Here is a 14,746-nt window from a genome sequence, read left to right as displayed (position 1 = left end):
GACTGGAAGGGGGTCGGGGTGGATACAGCAGCACAATTCAGGTGGGCTTTCCAAAATCCAAAAATCGAAACACACTTTCCCCCAAGGGTTCCAGATAAAGGATCGTGTACCTGTAATAGTAAACAAGACATAAACATTTACTTGAGTCAATGGGTGTTGTCAGACTACAGTATATTTTAATTAATTATCTTCAAATTTTCGCATTGTGATAATTTTTGTCATTATTTCAATGAAAAGGATTCTATTCGATTCTAGGATTGCTCTGCTGTTTTCTTTACTTGTAACAGTACAGCACTGGAAATGGTGTTTTGGCTCCTATTATATCATAGAGTACCTGAGGATCAATTTTTCATTGCTTATCCTTGTTTATACAGGTAGTCCTCAACTTCGACCTAAGCAAGTTACATCCACCAGCACATACGACCAAAATTATTTTTTAAAATCTTTGTTAAAACAATTGTATAAGTACATATTTTGTATTAAAAGTACTGTACACAGTGGTCCCCATTACCTGTGGCAGCCTGAGGTCCTGTTCCCCAACTTACGACCCACCCCCGGTTTACAACCAATCCTTCAGTCCCCAAGCAGTCGTAAGCCGTGGACTACCTATGACATTATTCCCTGAGTGCAGATTTGTGGGTCTAGGAAAAAAAATTGTTCAGCACATATGAAAAGGGACACAAGAGCCTGTTTCTGTTCTGTAATATTTTATAGTTCAATAATGTTTTGTGACTTTCCAATTGTATGCTGATAATGTGGAATTTAATTTATCCATCGCACATTGGATTCCATTTGTCTTGAATTAGGCATGCAGTCTCATGATCTCTTCATTTTTGAGTACTGGATAATTCAAAGGCAACTAAGCTTACCCTAAACTTGGCCATTGAGATTTTGTCCCTCAAATCCTTGCTTGGTTGCCTGTTCTAGCTAACTTGAACAAGAGGAACACTTTGGAGTTCTGGAACTCAACCATATCTTTTGAATGAAGGACATTGGTCTGAAAAAGTTGATCATTGTTTTCCTTCCACTGATGCTGCTCAACCCACTGCATTTCTCTTGAATATTGCATTTGGCTTCCAGTTCCAGCAATTGGGGCACTGTGTCTCTCCATACCTTTGGAATATGTGCATGAAATACGTTCACTTGGTATCTCTGTCACTATCTTTAAAAGCATCCACAAAATATTGCTTTACAGACCATATAACCATATAACCACTTACAGCACAGAACAGGCCAGTTCGGCCCTACTAGTCCAGGCCGTAGCAAATCCCCACCCTCCTAGTCCCACTGACCAGCACCCGGTGCATAACCCTCTAGTCCCCTCCTATCCATGTAACGATCCAGTCTTTCCTTAAATGTAACCAATGATACCGCCTCGACCACGTCTGCCGGAAGCTCATTCCACATCCCCACCACCCTCTGCGGAAAGAAATTTCCCCTCATGTTCCCCTTATAATTTTCCCTCTTCAATCTTAAACCATGTCCTCTAGTTTGAATCTCCCCCTTTCTTAATTGAAAAAGCCTATCCACATTTAATCTGTCTGTCCTTTTTAAAATCTTAAACACCTCTATCAAGTCCCCTCTCAATCTTCTACGCTCCAGAGAAAAAAGCTCCAGTCTGCACAACCTTTCCCTGTAACTCAGACCCTGAAATCCTGTCAACATTCTCGTGAACCTTCTCTGCACTCTTCTCTATTTTGTTTATATCTTTCCTATAATTTGGTGACCAAAACTGTACACAGTACTCCAAATTTGGCTTCACCTATGCCTTGTACAATTTCATCATAATCTCCCTACTCTTGAATTCAATACTCCGTTTTATGAAGGCCAACATTCCAAATGCCTTCTTCACCACACCATCTACCTGAGTATCAACCTTGAGGGTACTATTTACCATAACTCCTAAATCCCTTTGTTGCTCTGCACTCCTCAATTGTCTACCATTCAATGTCTATGACCTATTTAAATTTGCCTTTCCAAAATGTAGCACCTCATATTTATCTGTATTAAATTCCATCAGCAAATTATTAAATATTACAAACCATTGGAAAGTTTGGTTATTTGTCCTGTAAGAAGAGTTTTTGTACATTTTCTTTCATTTAAAAACTAAATCAATTTAAATGATTAGAAATTGAAAATGTAAAACATGAAATAATTTACCTCTTTATTGATGCACCTGCTGTGTTTCTTGTAACAAAACCATTCTGTTTCTTGTATGGATAATTTCCTTTGTGAAGGTAGTGATTTTTACTTTTTCCCTTTATATTCCAGCCCTTGGACAAGCTACAATATTTCTGCGAGGGACTAAAGGAGGCCAACCTGCATTCATCTCCTATTCAGTTTGCTCTTTATTGTGCTTTGGATGCCAAAAAAGCTGGTAATCTAACATATATTTATGTATGTATGTCTATTCTTCATGCAAATCAATATGGAGCATTCTAGAATTGTCCAAGGAAGTTCAGTAGGGGTAACGTTTGATGCTGAATGTCATGACCACATTGAATTTAACCTTTAAGGTCATATGAAGTTCAAAAAAAAATTTGGGGGAGGAGTCACGTGATGGAGTATTGGTCGGTTGGGAAAACCAGCCCTCTCCTGGAAAACAGGAAAAAAGTTAGAAAAAGACAAAGCACAACAATAATAAAATATAAGAAATAGAAGATAAAGTTACAGAGAAGAGAAAGAGGATGGCATCCAAGAAGGAGAAAATAAAAACAACTGGAATAAAAGAAGTAGAAAAATCACCAAAGAACAGGGCCTTACCTGCACGAAGGAACAGGACACTGTGGTGGCAAAGAACGCCCGATCCCTGAGGTCAGTGCCTGCTGGTGGACTTCAAAAATGGCTCTTGGAGGCAAACAAAAGTGTGCAACCAATGGAAATAAGGGAAAAAGAGGACACCGGTGGGAAGGGTGTTCAGCAGAGGAGTGGGCAGCCGCAGCGCGAACAGCTGAGGGATGTCCGACACCAGGGCACTCAGCTGGAGGACGAGAAAGGCAGCAGAGGAGGGAGCGACGTGGGAGAGAGACGGAAAGATGACTGGCAAGAAGAGCAACGGCAGGAGGCACAACAGAGGAGTAGCCCAAGAGGGGAAGCCCCGCAACGAGAGGCCCCGCAACGAGAGGCCCCGCAACGAGAGGCCCCGCAACGAGAGGCCCCGCAACGAGAGGCCCCGCAACGAGAGGCCCCGCAACGAGAGGCCCCGCAACGAGAGGCCCCGCAACGAGAGGCCCCGCAACGAGAGGCCCCGCAACGAGAGGCCCCGCAACGAGAGGCCCCGCAACGAGAGGCCCCGCAACGAGAGGCCCCGCAACGAGAGGCCCCGCAACGAGAGGCCCCGCAACGAGAGGCCCCGCAACGAGAGGCCCCGCAACGAGAGGCCCCGCAACGAGAGGCCCCGCAACGAGAGGCCCCGCAACGAGAGGCCCCGCAACGAGAGGCCCCGCAACGAGAGGCCCCGCAACGAGAGGCCCCGCAACGAGAGGCCCCGCAACGAGAGGCCCCGCAACGAGAGGCCCCGCAACGAGAGGCCCCGCAACGAGAGGCCCCGCAACGAGAGGCCCCGCAACGAGAGGCCCCGCAACGAGAGGCCCCGCAACGAGAGGCCCCGCAACGAGAGGCCCCGCAACGAGAGGCCCCGCAACGAGAGGCCCCGCAACGAGAGGCCCCGCAACGAGAGGCCCCGCAACGAGAGGCCCCGCAACGAGAGGCCCCGCAACGAGAGGCCCCGCAACGAGAGGCCCCGCAACGAGAGGCCCCGCAACGAGAGGCCCCGCAACGAGAGGCCCCGCAACGAGAGGCCCCGCAACGAGAGGCCCCGCAACGAGAGGCCCCGCAACGAGAGGCCCCGCAACGAGAGGCCCCGCAACGAGAGGCCCCGCAACGAGAGGCCCCGCAACGAGAGGCCCCGCAACGAGAGGCCCCGCAACGAGAGGCCCCGCAACGAGAGGCCCCGCAACGAGAGGCCCCGCAACGAGAGGCCCCGCAACGAGAGGCCCCGCAACGAGAGGCCCCGCAACGAGAGGCCCCGCAACGAGAGGCCCCGCAACGAGAGGCCCCGCAACGAGAGGCCCCGCAACGAGAGGCCCCGCAACGAGAGGCCCCGCAACGAGAGGCCCCGCAACGAGAGGCCCCGCAACGAGAGGCCCCGCAACGAGAGGCCCCGCAACGAGAGGCCCCGCAACGAGAGGCCCCGCAACGAGAGGCCCCGCAACGAGAGGCCCCGCAACGAGAGGCCCCGCAACGAGAGGCCCCGCAACGAGAGGCCCCGCAACGAGAGGCCCCGCAACGAGAGGCCCCGCAACGAGAGGCCCCGCAACGAGAGGCCCCGCAACGAGAGGCCCCGCAACGAGAGGCCCCGCAACGAGAGGCCCCGCAACGAGAGGCCCCGCAACGAGAGGCCCCGCAACGAGAGGCCCCGCAACGAGAGGCCCCGCAACGAGAGGCCCCGCAACGAGAGGCCCCGCAACGAGAGGCCCCGCAACGAGAGGCCCCGCAACGAGAGGCCCCGCAACGAGAGGCCCCGCAACGAGAGGCCCCGCAACGAGAGGCCCCGCAACGAGAGGCCCCGCAACGAGAGGCCCCGCAACGAGAGGCCCCGCAACGAGAGGCCCCGCAACGAGAGGCCCCGCAACGAGAGGCCCCGCAACGAGAGGCCCCGCAACGAGAGGCCCCGCAACGAGAGGCCCCGCAACGAGAGGCCCCGCAACGAGAGGCCCCGCAACGAGAGGCCCCGCAACGAGAGGCCCCGCAACGAGAGGCCCCGCAACGAGAGGCCCCGCAACGAGAGGCCCCGCAACGAGAGGCCCCGCAACGAGAGGCCCCGCAACGAGAGGCCCCGCAACGAGAGGCCCCGCAACGAGAGGCCCCGCAACGAGAGGCCCCGCAACGAGAGGCCCCGCAACGAGAGGCCCCGCAACGAGAGGCCCCGCAACGAGAGGCCCCGCAACGAGAGGCCCCGCAACGAGAGGCCCCGCAACGAGAGGCCCCGCAACGAGAGGCCCCGCAACGAGAGGCCCCGCAACGAGAGGCCCCGCAACGAGAGGCCCCGCAACGAGAGGCCCCGCAACGAGAGGCCCCGCAACGAGAGGCCCCGCAACGAGAGGCCCCGCAACGAGAGGCCCCGCAACGAGAGGCCCCGCAACGAGAGGCCCCGCAACGAGAGGCCCCGCAACGAGAGGCCCCGCAACGAGAGGCCCCGCAACGAGAGGCCCCGCAACGAGAGGCCCCGCAACGAGAGGCCCCGCAACGAGAGGCCCCGCAACGAGAGGCCCCGCAACGAGAGGCCCCGCAACGAGAGGCCCCGCAACGAGAGGCCCCGCAACGAGAGGCCCCGCAACGAGAGGCCCCGCAACGAGAGGCCCCGCAACGAGAGGCCCCGCAACGAGAGGCCCCGCAACGAGAGGCCCCGCAACGAGAGGCCCCGCAACGAGAGGCCCCGCAACGAGAGGCCCCGCAACGAGAGGCCCCGCAACGAGAGGCCCCGCAACGAGAGGCCCCGCAACGAGAGGCCCCGCAACGAGAGGCCCCGCAACGAGAGGCCCCGCAACGAGAGGCCCCGCAACGAGAGGCCCCGCAACGAGAGGCCCCGCAACGAGAGGCCCCGCAACGAGAGGCCCCGCAACGAGAGGCCCCGCAACGAGAGGCCCCGCAACGAGAGGCCCCGCAACGAGAGGCCCCGCAACGAGAGGCCCCGCAACGAGAGGCCCCGCAACGAGAGGCCCCGCAACGAGAGGCCCCGCAACGAGAGGCCCCGCAACGAGAGGCCCCGCAACGAGAGGCCCCGCAACGAGAGGCCCCGCAACGAGAGGCCCCGCAACGAGAGGCCCCGCAACGAGAGGCCCCGCAACGAGAGGCCCCGCAACGAGAGGCCCCGCAACGAGAGGCCCCGCAACGAGAGGCCCCGCAACGAGAGGCCCCGCAACGAGAGGCCCCGCAACGAGAGGCCCCGCAACGAGAGGCCCCGCAACGAGAGGCCCCGCAACGAGAGGCCCCGCAACGAGAGGCCCCGCAACGAGAGGCCCCGCAACGAGAGGCCCCGCAACGAGAGGCCCCGCAACGAGAGGCCCCGCAACGAGAGGCCCCGCAACGAGAGGCCCCGCAACGAGAGGCCCCGCAACGAGAGGCCCCGCAACGAGAGGCCCCGCAACGAGAGGCCCCGCAACGAGAGGCCCCGCAACGAGAGGCCCCGCAACGAGAGGCCCCGCAACGAGAGGCCCCGCAACGAGAGGCCCCGCAACGAGAGGCCCCGCAACGAGAGGCCCCGCAACGAGAGGCCCCGCAACGAGAGGCCCCGCAACGAGAGGCCCCGCAACGAGAGGCAAGCAGATCCACAGGAAAAACAAAAGTGACACAGATACAAAGAGAAGAAGAAGACACAAACACAGGTACAGACACAGAAGAGGAAGAAGAAGACTAAGATCTTCACAGAGAAATAGAAGGTAAAACTGATGGACAAAGAGAAACAAGGAAAAACTGATGGATAGAATATAGATAGTTTTTGTTAGAAGAACAAATTAGTTCATTAAAATAATGGTTATCATTAGAATTTAGTGCAATTAAAAGGAAAATGAAAAGAACAGAAGATAAAATGCGAATGTTAGAACTGGTAATGAGAGAAATAGGGAAAAGAGTAGAGAATGTGGAAGAGCGGGAAACAGCTGTAGAAATGGAAGTAAATGACGAGAAAAATTGGAAGAAAGTAACAAAAAATGTAAAGAGACGCAAGAGTTGTTATCTCAGAAAAATAATATGTTTGAAAATTTTAGTAGATGAAACAACATTAAAAATAGTGGGCCTGAAGGAGGGTGAAGAAAGCACAGACATGAAGGAATTTATAAAAGGATGGATCCCGAAGATCTTAGGAATGACAGAAATACAGGAAGAAATGGAAATAGAAAGGGCACACAGAGCACTAGCTCCAAAACCACAGGTACATAAAAAACCAAGATCCATCTTAGTAAAATTTTTGAGATATATGACAAGAGAAAACATACTGGAACGGGCAAGGAATAAAGTTAAAACATAGAAACATAGAAGATAGGAGCAGGAGAAGGTCATTCGACCCTTCGAGCCTGCTCCGCCATTCAACGAGATCATGGCTGATCTTAAAGTTCAGTACCCCATTAGAGAAGATAATAAATCATTGGAATACAAGGGTCAAAAAATATTTTTTTACCCAGACATAAGTTTTGAAATCTTAAAGAGGAGAATCGATTTTATGGGGAAAAAGGTTACAAATTCATGTTAAGTCATTCAGCCGTGCTTAAAATATTTATACCCGGGGAGCAAAACAGGCTGTTCTTGGATCCAGAGGAAGCGCTAGAATTTGCAAAACGTTTGCAGGACAGAAGAAGAGATGAAGAGGTAATAAGAATGAAGAACGCTGATAAAGTATATATATATAAAGATGTAAAAACAATGTATATGTAAAGAACTAAAGAGGGAAAATAGAAGGGAAGGAAGTAAGGGTGGAAAAAAAAGACAAATATATGTGTTTTTTAAAAAAAGTGTTTTCTGGGGGGAAAGGGAAGAACCGTCACTGCAAAATCACTTGACACTGCAAGTAAGAACGCAATCCAAATGAAAAGGGGAGTTGTGGTTGCCCGACAAGGGATAAGGGGCAACTCAGAGAGGGAAGGAACTTTTGCGGTTAAGATATTAGTGGGTGTGGGAACCGCGGGGGTACTTTGTCTTAAATATGTTGTCGTACATTAAGTTTAATAAGAGAAAACTAAGAGATGGAGGTGGTAAAGAGGTGGAAAAGAAATATAAGCAAGATTTAAGATGGCCATGTTGAACTATATGACTATAAACATTAATGGAATACATAACCAAATCAAAAGGAAGAGGCTACTAAATTTATTGATGAAGGAAGAAATAGATATAGCATTTGTGCAGGAAACACATCTAACTGAAGCGGAACATAACAAATTAAAGAGAGACTGGGTAGGACATGCAGCGGCAGCATCTTATAATTCACAAGCTAGAGTTGTAGCCATACTATTTAACAAAAATGTACCAATTAAAATAGAGGAGGAAATATTAGATCCGGCAGGGAGGTATGTAATGATAAAATGTCAGATATACTCAGAATTTTGGAATTTGCTCAATATATATGTGCCTAACGAGGAGGATCAAAAGTTTTATGCAGGATATTTTTTTGAAGATTGCAGACACACAAGGAAATGTATTGATAGGAGGAGATTTTAACTTTAATTTGGACCCAATGTTGGATAAAACTGGACAAAAGACAAGTAATAAGAATAAAGTAGCCAAATTTATGGTTAAATCAATGCAGGAAATGAAACTTATGGAGGATGCAACATCCAAGAGAGAAGGAATATTCATATTATTCGAGTAGACATAAAACTTACTCAAGAATTGATATGTTTTTATTATCAGCCCATATGCAAGGTTAAGTTAGGAAAACTGAGTATAAAGCTAGACTACTATCAGATCATTCACCCCTATTAGCAATAGAACTGGAGGACATCCCACCAAGAACATATAGATGGAGGTTAAACTCCATGCTACTTAAACGGCAGGAATTTATGGAGTTTATTGAACACCAAATTAAAACATATTTTGAAATAAACACAGGATCAGTGAAAGATAAATTTATATTATGGAACGCAATGAAAGCCTTAATTAGAGGGCAGATAATAAGTTATGTGACTAAGATGAAAAAGGAATACAATCGGGAAACAGGGCAGTTGGAAAGGGAGATAGTAAGTACAGAAAAAGAATTAGTAAAAAGATATAACGAAAAGGAAAGAATTGGCAGACAAAAAAAAATACGAAACGTTACAAACGTATAACCATATAACCACTTACAGCACAGAACAGGCCAGTTCGGCCCTACTAGTCCAGGCCATAGCAAATCCCCACCCTCCTAGTCCCACTGACCAGCACCCGGTGCATACCCCTCTAGTCCCCTCCTATCCATGTAACGATCCAGTCTTTCCTTAAATGTAACCAATGATCCCGCCTCGACCACGTCTGCCGGAAGCTCATTCCACATCCCCACCACCCTCTACGTAAAGAAATTTCGCCTCATGTTCCCCTTATAATTTTCCCCCTTCAATCTTAAACCATGTCCTCTAGTTTGAATCTCCCCCTTTCTTAATTGAAAAAACCTATCCATATTTACTCTGTCTGTTCCTTTTAAAATCTTAAACACCTCTATCAAGTCCCCTCTCAATCTTCTACACTCCAGAGAAAAAAGCCCCAGTCTGCACAACCTTTCCCTGTAACTCAGACCCTGAAATCCTGTCAACATTCTCATGAACCTTCTCTGCACTCTCTCTATTTTGTTTATATCTTTCCTATAATTTGGTGACCAAAACTGTACACAGTACTCCAAATTTGGCATCACCAATGCCTTGTACAATTTCATCATAATCTCCCTACTCTTGAATTCAATACTCCGATTTATGAAGGCCGACATCCAAATGCCTTCTTCACCACACCATCTACCTGAGTATCAGCCTTGAGGGTACTATTTACCATAACTCCTAAATCCCTTTGTTGCTCTGCACTCCTCAATTGTCTACCATTCAATGTATATTACCTATTTAAATTTGCCTTTCCAAAATGTAGCACCTCACATTTATCTGTATTAAATTCCATCAGCCATTTCTCAGCCCACACCTCCAGCCTTCCTAAATCACCTTTTAATCTACGGTAATCTACCTCACTGTCCACAACACCACCAATCTTTGTGTCATCCGCAAACTTGCTTATCCAATTCTCCACTCCTACATCCAGATCGTTAATATATATAACAAATAAAAGTGGTCCCAGGACCGAACCCTGGGGAACTCCACTATTCACCGGCCTCCAATTGGACAAACAATTTTCTACCACTACTCTCTGACACCTCCCATTCAACCACTGCTGAATCCATTTCACTACCTCTTTATTTATACCTAATGCCGCCACCTTTTTTCCTAACCTCCTGTGGGGAACTTTGTCAAAAGCTTTACTAAAGTCCAAATAGACAACATCCACAGCTTTCCCTTCATCAACCTTTTTTGTAACCCCCTCGAAGAACTCAATCAGGTTTGTCAAGCATGATCTACCCCTGACAAAACCATGCTGATTACTCCCTATCAATCCTTGTACCTCCAAAAATTTGTAAATAGCATCCCTCAGAACACTTTCCATCAACTTGCCCACCACAGACGTCAGACTTACAGGCCTATAATTCCCAGGATTGCATTTGGACACTTTCTTAAACAGAGGAACCACATGCGCCACCCTCCAATCCTTTGGCACCAGCCCCGTGGCCAGTGACATCCTAAATATCTCTGTTAATGGACCCACTAACTGTCCACTAGCATCCCTGAGTGTCCTAGGGAATATTTTGTCCGGTCCGGGAGATTTATCCACCTTTATCTTTTTTAACACAGCCATCACTACCTCCTCAGTTATCCTTATATGCTTCATGACCTCCCCACTATTTTTCTTTACTTCAACTGGTTCAACATTTTTTTCCCTAGTGAATACCGAGGCAAAGAAATCATTCAAAATTTCCCCCATTTCCTCAGACTTCTCACTCAGCCTACCCTCGCTATCTACAAGGGGTCCAATTTTATCTCTCACTAATCTTTTACTTTTAATGTACTTATAGAAACTTATATAAGGTGGAGAAGAACATAATGAAAACAAAGCAAAAGTATTACGAACTGGGAGAAAAAAGCACAAAATATTAGCCTGGCAACTTGAAACAGAAGCTAAAAGAACGGTATTGGCATCAAGGAAAAAGGACAAACAAATTACATGTAACCCAACAGAGATTAATGAAAACATCAAGGAATTTTATGAACAATTATACCAAACTAAGAACGAGGGAAAAGATGACAAAATAGAGGAATTTTTAGCTAAAATTGAATTGCCGAAATTGCAAGAGGAACAAAACAAACTAATAAAACCATTTGAAATAGAGGAAGTACAAGATATATTAAAAAAGGTGCCGAACAATAAAACACTAGGAGGGGATGGATTTCCAATAGAATTTTATAAAATATTTAGAGTTTAATTCCTCCTCTCCTGGAAGTAATGAACCAGGTAGAAGAAACACAAAACTTGCCAAATTCATGTAAGTCAGCAATAATTACAGTAATACCAAAGATGGGGAAGGATCCATTAACAGCAGCATGATATAGACCAATATCTCTACTTAACATAGATTATAAGATAATAGTGAAATTATTAGCAAACAGATTGGCCGATTGTGTACCAAAAATAGTAAAACAAGATCAAACTGGATTTATTAAGAAAAGACGAACAGCGGACAATGTCTGTAAACTTATTAATCTAATCTACGCAGTTCAAGGAAATAAGAAACCAACAGTGGCTGTTGATCCAGGTGCAGAAAAAGCCTTTGACAGAGTAGAGTGGAACTACTTATTTAAAGTATTACAGAAGTTCAGTCTACCGAAAAATATATTAATTGGATTAAAGCATTGTATAATGGACCGTTGGCGAAAGAAGCAGTAAATGGATATGTATCAAATCAATTTGTTAAATAGGTCAACTAGACGGATGTCCACTATCCTCCTCATTGTTCGCCTTAGCAATAGAACCTTTGGTAGAACTGATAAGAATAGAAAATAAAAGGGTTAAAAATAAAGGATGGGTATAAAATTAGCTTATTTGCAGGCTACATTATAGTATACTTGACAGAACCAGAGATATCATTAAAAGAACTACATAAGAAATTGAAGGAATATCGAGAAATATCGGGGTACAAGATCAACGCAAATAAAAGGGAAATGATGCCAACGAGTAACGCAGATTATACAGAATTTGAAAAAGAATCACCATTTAAATGGCAAGCACAAGCAATCTGATACTTAGGGATCAGGTTAGATAATAATTTAAGCCACTTGTACAAACTAAATTATTAGCCGCTGATAAATAAATTGCAGGAAGACAGAACATTGGAAAGAACTGCCGTTAATGTTGATGGGGAGGGTGAACTGCATTAAAATGAACGTGTTCCCAAGGATAGAATACTTATTTCAAACGTTACCAATTCCCTTAACAGAATTTTTTTTAATGAACTAAAGAGAGCAATAAAGAAATTCTTGTGGAAAGGGAAGAAATCAAGGGTAGGGGTAGATAAATTAACAGAGAGGTATAATCAAGGTGGTTTGCAGTTACCAAATTTTAGAAATAATTATAGATCTGCCCAATTAAGATATTTATCAGATTTTTACCAGACAAGGGAAAAACCAGACTGGACTAAGATAGAACTAGATAAAATAGGTGAGAAGGTACCGGAACATATACTTTATAAGTGGGAGGATAAATTGGTGCAATATAACCAGTATTGCATCATTTACTTAATACATGGAAGAAGATCCACTTAGAAAGAAAAAAAACGAATTACCAAATACCAAAATTATTATTGTTGCAAAATCTGCTAATTCCTTTTACAATAGATAACCTTTCCTTTAGAGAATGGGAGAGAAAAGGAATCAAAAGAATAGAAAATTGTTTTTTGGGAAGTAATTTATTAACATTTGAACAGTTGAAGTACAAATATGGAATAACTCATGGTACAATGTTTGCATATCATCAGTTGAAAGCTTACTTAAAGGATAAATTGGGAAACAACTTGAGATTACCTGAAGGAAGCATCTTTGAATATGTGATTTCAGACAAAATGATAATTAAAAGATTTATGACCAACATGTACATTAAGCTGCAAGATAAGGAGAATGATGAAATAAACTATAAACCTAAGCTGAAGTGGGAAAAGGATTTAAACATAAAGATTAAAAATGAAGTATGGGAAATGTTATGTTCTGGAACTATGAAGAATACAATAAATACCAGGTTACGTATGATGCAGTGTAATTGGTTACGTAGGGTATATATTACTCTTCAAAAATTAAAAAAAATGGGACTCAACATTATCAGATGTTTTCTCTGTGGGAAGGAAATGGGAACAACATTACATGCAACTTGGACATGTGTGAAGGTGAATATGTTTTGGGAAGAACTAAATCAGATACTAAATAAAATAAAAAATAGCATACCAAAAAAAACAGTGTTATTTCTTTTAAATAACATAAGAAGTAAAGAATTAGGCCTTAAATTGGACAAAGCACAAAAAAAATTCATTATGATAGCCTTAGCAGTAGCAAAAAAATGTATAATGTCAACTTGGAAAATGGAAGAGAGCATGAGTATACAGCAATGGTACATGGAAATGAATAAATGTATTCCATTGGAAAAAATAACAATTTAAAAATAAAGACACAATGTTAGAACAAATTTGGGAACCATACTTGGAACATATCAGAGAGAGCATGCCTAGGACCTCCATCCCCTAAAATGAGAATGATAAGAAGACAAACCGAAGAGATTCAGTGTATAATAAATAGATGACACATTTTCCTTGTTTATTTTCCTTTGTGTGAAGATGTTGTTTTCTGGTTTTATTGTATATGTTGATTGGTTTTGGGGGGGGGGTGGGAAGAGGGGAGGGAGGGAAAGGGGGAAAAAAAGGGAGAAAAGGTCACTAAATTTAATGAGAAATGTTTACATATTTTGGTTGACATGATTCAGTGTGAAAAATTTTTAAAAAATTAAAATTTTTAAAAAAATTTGAATTTGCACAGTGTCACCTCAATTAGTTACAGTTCTGTGCATCAATATACATTCAGAATAAAAACAAGTGGCCAAACCCAGTTCAATATGTGCCCAAAAAAACTGGTAATAATGCATAAAGCTTTAAATTTTGGTGTCTTTTAGCATTGAAATTCTAACATAGCCTTTTCTCATAATATTGAATAGTTTAAAATGATGTACACCTCCTAGGATGAGTTTTTATTTTTGACCTGTAAATTAAGAACATGCTTACCTTGAGCCTGCAGGGGGAAGTTTTTCCTGCATAATTTATGAATGACCGGAACTACTTTTGTGTTGCCTGAGTAAGGAAATACGTTACATAGCGTGGTGTTATTTAAGGTTTTCCCATGATCATAATCGTTACAACCAATTGTAATTTCACATTGGAATAATAATCATTCCAGTTATGCACTTAGAGGTTTGGATCAACCAACAAAAATTTAAGCATCTTCTGTTAAGAGATTGTCATTTAATAAATTATAGTAGGTCCTGAAATGCTGATATTTATGCACAGCATTGCGTTTAACCTATCTAAGGAATAATCATCTGCAACAGATTATTTGTCTTCTGAATATGTTAATTGTCAGTTGATCCATTTTAAACCCAGATTTAGAGATTCACTGTAATGTAAACTTGGAAATTCATATTGAAACAATTCACTTCTCATGATTCAAAATTCAGGGGATGGCAAAAGGGAAATGTTTAGTTTTGCAGTCATCCAATATGTTGAATGATTTTTTTTTTTCTGTATTTTTTCTTTGAAAAAATACACAACATTCAACACAGTTAAATCGATCATAAACTAGCTTCACTTATTTTCTTGAAAGTAAAATTGGAATTAATAAATAGCAAGTCATCCACAGGTTTCAATTGACACAAATAATAGTGGGTGCAACATCATGGTCCTAAATGTCTTGAAAAGATGGCATTATTTCATTCTGGTATACGGTCATAGTTATGACTAAAGTGTTTCCTTTTTTACATTCTAGCAATGTCTGTTGAGCTCATGAAGATCATGCAGAAGGAAGGACTACCTGTTAGACCCCATTACTTTTGGCCTCTTCTGGCATACCATCAGAAAGAAAAGAACATGCACGGTTTG

The 14,746-nt window shown here is 44.7% G+C and overlaps 1 protein-coding gene across 2 annotated transcripts in view; it reads left to right on the top strand.

Annotated features, from left to right (window-relative positions):
• lrpprc (leucine-rich pentatricopeptide repeat containing) overlaps window positions 1–14,746 on the top strand; it is a 162,708-nt gene that overhangs the window by 55,567 nt on the left and 92,395 nt on the right. For both annotated transcript variants that reach the window (XM_069931064.1, XM_069931065.1), the window contains 2 exons: window positions 2,272–2,377; window positions 14,634–14,741. In XM_069931064.1, the coding sequence (XP_069787165.1) occupies window positions 2,272–2,377; window positions 14,634–14,741 (214 nt within the window). The remainder of the gene's footprint in view (window positions 1–2,271; window positions 2,378–14,633; window positions 14,742–14,746) is intronic.

Source organism: Narcine bancroftii, chromosome 4 (assembly GCF_036971445.1).
Source record: "Narcine bancroftii isolate sNarBan1 chromosome 4, sNarBan1.hap1, whole genome shotgun sequence".
NCBI classification, from domain to species: domain Eukaryota; kingdom Metazoa; phylum Chordata; class Chondrichthyes; order Torpediniformes; family Narcinidae; genus Narcine; species Narcine bancroftii.
Note: the sequence above shows the minus strand (reverse complement) of the source record. Positions and strands in the feature narration are given on the sequence as shown.